This window comes from Brachypodium distachyon, chromosome 3 (genome assembly GCF_000005505.3).
Source record: "Brachypodium distachyon strain Bd21 chromosome 3, Brachypodium_distachyon_v3.0, whole genome shotgun sequence".
In the NCBI taxonomy this organism is placed as follows: Eukaryota; Viridiplantae; Streptophyta; class Magnoliopsida; order Poales; family Poaceae; genus Brachypodium; species Brachypodium distachyon.
Window position 1 is genome coordinate 12241366 of NC_016133.3, and position 3495 is coordinate 12244860.

At 50.2% G+C, this 3495-nt stretch overlaps 1 protein-coding gene across 1 annotated transcript; it reads left to right on the forward strand.

Moving 5' to 3' along the window:
* Positions 1 to 972: 972 nt before the first annotated feature.
* Positions 973 to 2661, forward strand: SWN8 (NAC domain-containing protein 43-like). Its single transcript, NM_001302880.1, is given in 4 exon segments — positions 973 to 1144; positions 1278 to 1564; positions 1941 to 2654; positions 2656 to 2661. Coding segments are annotated over 3 exon segments (1173 nt in total). The 3' UTR covers positions 2656 to 2661.
* The last annotated feature ends 834 nt before the right edge of the window (positions 2662 to 3495 follow it).

Below are 3495 nucleotides of genomic sequence, written 5' to 3' on the forward strand. Positions count from 1 at the left end.
TGACAGTGCTAGCGCTAGCTAGCTCTGATATGACAAAAGTTATTGAGCTAAAGAGACTTTGCATCCATTTAAGTAACTACCAGAGATATCTTTGACATGGCCCAAGCTGCAGGTTAAGAGAACACTATTGAGGGAAAATTACAAAACAATATTTTGTCATCATTTATATACACACCAGCAATATATAGGCAATGGCACTGTCGTCTGTCCAAAGCTAATTCCTAGTACAACAACTTTCCTGGCATATATGTACATACGACAGATCATTGAGCCCTGGAAACCCCTACGTGCATGATATGCATGATGTTTATATATACACTAAGTTATTCTCGAAAGAGGAAAATGATTGCATCTGCATATATACGCACACGTGTACAACTCTACTACTACTAACATCTTTTGACGAGTCTTTGACCAGCACAAAGTTTATATGTGTGGAAAATAATAATATGAAGAACAAATATCAGTTCATTCTACGTACGTATTCTCCTCAATATATACACATATTATCAGATCAACCTTAATTCCACATATCCTAAAAAGAAAAACCGTGTCTGTGTCTGGCCATCCCTTTCAGGGGTGGGTGGCAAAACTAACCCCACTGGGGTGACCAGAGCAGAGAGCAAAGATCCATGGAGGTGCACACACCCAACAGCATGGAATGATGGCAATATCAACCTCTGATCATATAAATTTCTTTCTCTTGCAAGCTTTTGCAACCACTATATAAACCCAAGCTACACCTTTCCCTCCCACAACCCCCCGCCACCGCCTCCCCTCGCCTCATCATCCAACAAATCTCTTCCTCCTCTTCTTCTTCTTCTTCTTCTTCTTCTTCTTCTTCTTCCTCCTCCTTCCTTCTTCAAAGTCGATCAGCACCCACACACACATACATATAATCTCTTTGCAGCCTCGAGCTTAATTAAGCTCTAGCTCGTCTCCTTTTGGTAAATATATAGAGGAGGGAGAGCAATGAGCATCTCGGTGAACGGGCAGTCGTGCGTCCCGCCGGGGTTCCGTTTCCACCCGACGGAGGAGGAGCTCCTCAACTACTACCTCCGCAAGAAGGTCGCCTCCCAGCAGATCGACCTCGACGTCATCCGCGACGTCGATCTCAACAAGCTCGAGCCATGGGACATCCAAGGTTAGTACACACCTTAATTTCTTCTTCTGCAGGTTCCTCAATTAATCCAAGCCAGAGAAAGAAATGCATGTTAATTAACAATTTGTTTTGGTTTATTTGCCTACTAGCTGATCATCTTATTCTTGATGAACAGAGAGGTGTAAGATCGGGTCAGGGCCTCAGAACGACTGGTACTTCTTCAGCCACAAGGACAAGAAGTACCCGACGGGGACGCGGACCAACCGGGCCACGGCGGCCGGCTTCTGGAAGGCCACCGGCCGCGACAAGGCCATCTACAACGCCGTGTCCCGGATCGGCATGCGGAAGACCCTCGTCTTCTACAAAGGCCGAGCCCCGCACGGGCTCAAGTCCGACTGGATCATGCACGAGTACCGCCTTCTCGACGCCGATGACTCCTCCTCTGCCGCTACCGCCGCCATGGTACGTGTGTCCGTCACGTACCTTGCCGTCCAGCTAGCTTTGATACATAATGCACCGTCCATCGTTCCATCTAGTACTGGCAGCCGGCCATTGATTGGTTAATTATATGCATGGTTAATTTTGGTTCTTGGTGGTGCAATGATAAGGGAGTAGTGTTGTACCTAGTACGAGCAAGCTCTCCTTCCTTACAACTTTCAGCCAGCTAGCTAGCCTTTTATATTACTTCTTCTCCTTTCTTCTCAACCCCTCTCTCTCTAGAGTAATGATTAAGCTTTTTTTTCCATCCATGTGGTTCATGTGGCCCTGCAAAAAGTGAGTGATAATGATGATTAATTCTAACACCTGCCTTTGTCTCCTTGGCCTACGTCATGCACAGGTCACTGCCTCGTCGGTGGCGGCGTCGGAGGCCGCCGGGCAGCAGGGGCCGGAGGACGGGTGGGTGGTTTGCAGGGTGTTCAAGAAGAAGCACCACCACAAGGACACAAACTCCGGCTCCGGCTCCGGTTCCGGCAACAAGAAGGCGGCGGCGTTGCGGCGGTCTTCCTCGTCGCCGCTCTACTCCTCCGGCGACGACGCGGCGTTGGACCAGATCCTGCACTACATGGGCCGCTCCTCCGCCGCGTGCAAGCAGGAGCACGACTCGCCCCGGCCTGCCCCGGCCCAAACCCAGGCCCAGGCCCGGCCCACATCCAGGTACCTCCGGCCCATCGAGACGGCCCTCGCCGGCGGCCATGGCTTCATGAAGCTGCCCCCCCTCGAGAGCCCATCCTCGGCTGCCGCAGCGGCGCCGCCCAACACGACGCCGGTGCCGGAGACGACGATGGACTGGGCCATGATGGACCGGCTCGTGGCCTCGCACCTCAACGGCCAGCTCCACGATGATCACGCCTCCACCGCGGTAGTCGACGACGACCACCGCCTCTGCAGCGCCTTCGACGACGGCGCCGGAGAAGACAACGACGACGGCGGGCTCGCGTTCTACTCCGCCGCCGCCACGCGGCTGCTCGGCGCGGCGGCCGGCGCCGTGGACGACGACCTCTGGAGCTTCGCTCGCTCCGCCGAGCGGCTCAGCCACCACGGCTCACAGTAACAGACGAAACTACAGAGCTACAGAGTACAGAGACGTATTATACCAATCGAGCCGCCGCCATTGCCGAGCTGATCGACCAGAGAAAGAAATTAGAAGACGACGACGACATCGATCGAGCTGTGTGCCCTAGCTAGCTAGTACAGTACAGTAGTACAGTAATTGAACATCAGCTGCCAGTCTACTACGACACCAACGACAACACGAAGGAGAAGAAGAACAATAATAGAGTGAGAGAGAGGTTTAATTAATTTGATGCATGGAAAGGTGATTAGATTGATGTGTGTGGTGGCGGGATCGATCGGATCGTAGGAGGAGAGGGGGGAAATTAAGTGAGGATTAAAGCGAGCAGTAAGTTGGAGTGGCACTGTCACCACGATCGCATATCGATCGAGCGTCGGCGGTCGATCTCTGTTGTTTAATTAACCCCGGTCGACGTACAGATTATAATAATTAAGCAGTACACCATATATGTTTACAGTTAGCATGTATAGTACCATGTGGTTACTAATAATAATCAGTACTTGATTGATTGGTATATACTCCACTATGGAGTGAGCATATAGCTTGTGATCACTAGCTAGCAGTGAAGTACTACCTCCATTTCTAAGTAGTTATCGTTGTTTTAGTGCAAACGGAGGGAGTAGTTATCTATCTTAATTGGTTTACTGTGTGTTTGGTCATTCTGTGTCCGTCCATGTGTGGGAATTAATTGTTTGTCCATGTGAAAATTTCATTCATTTCACTCTTATGTGCCTATGTTGATTAATACTCCATCAGCACGGTAGTTTAATTATCCGTAATGACGTCGATTAGTTAAGAAGTTAAAGTAATTGAGCATGAA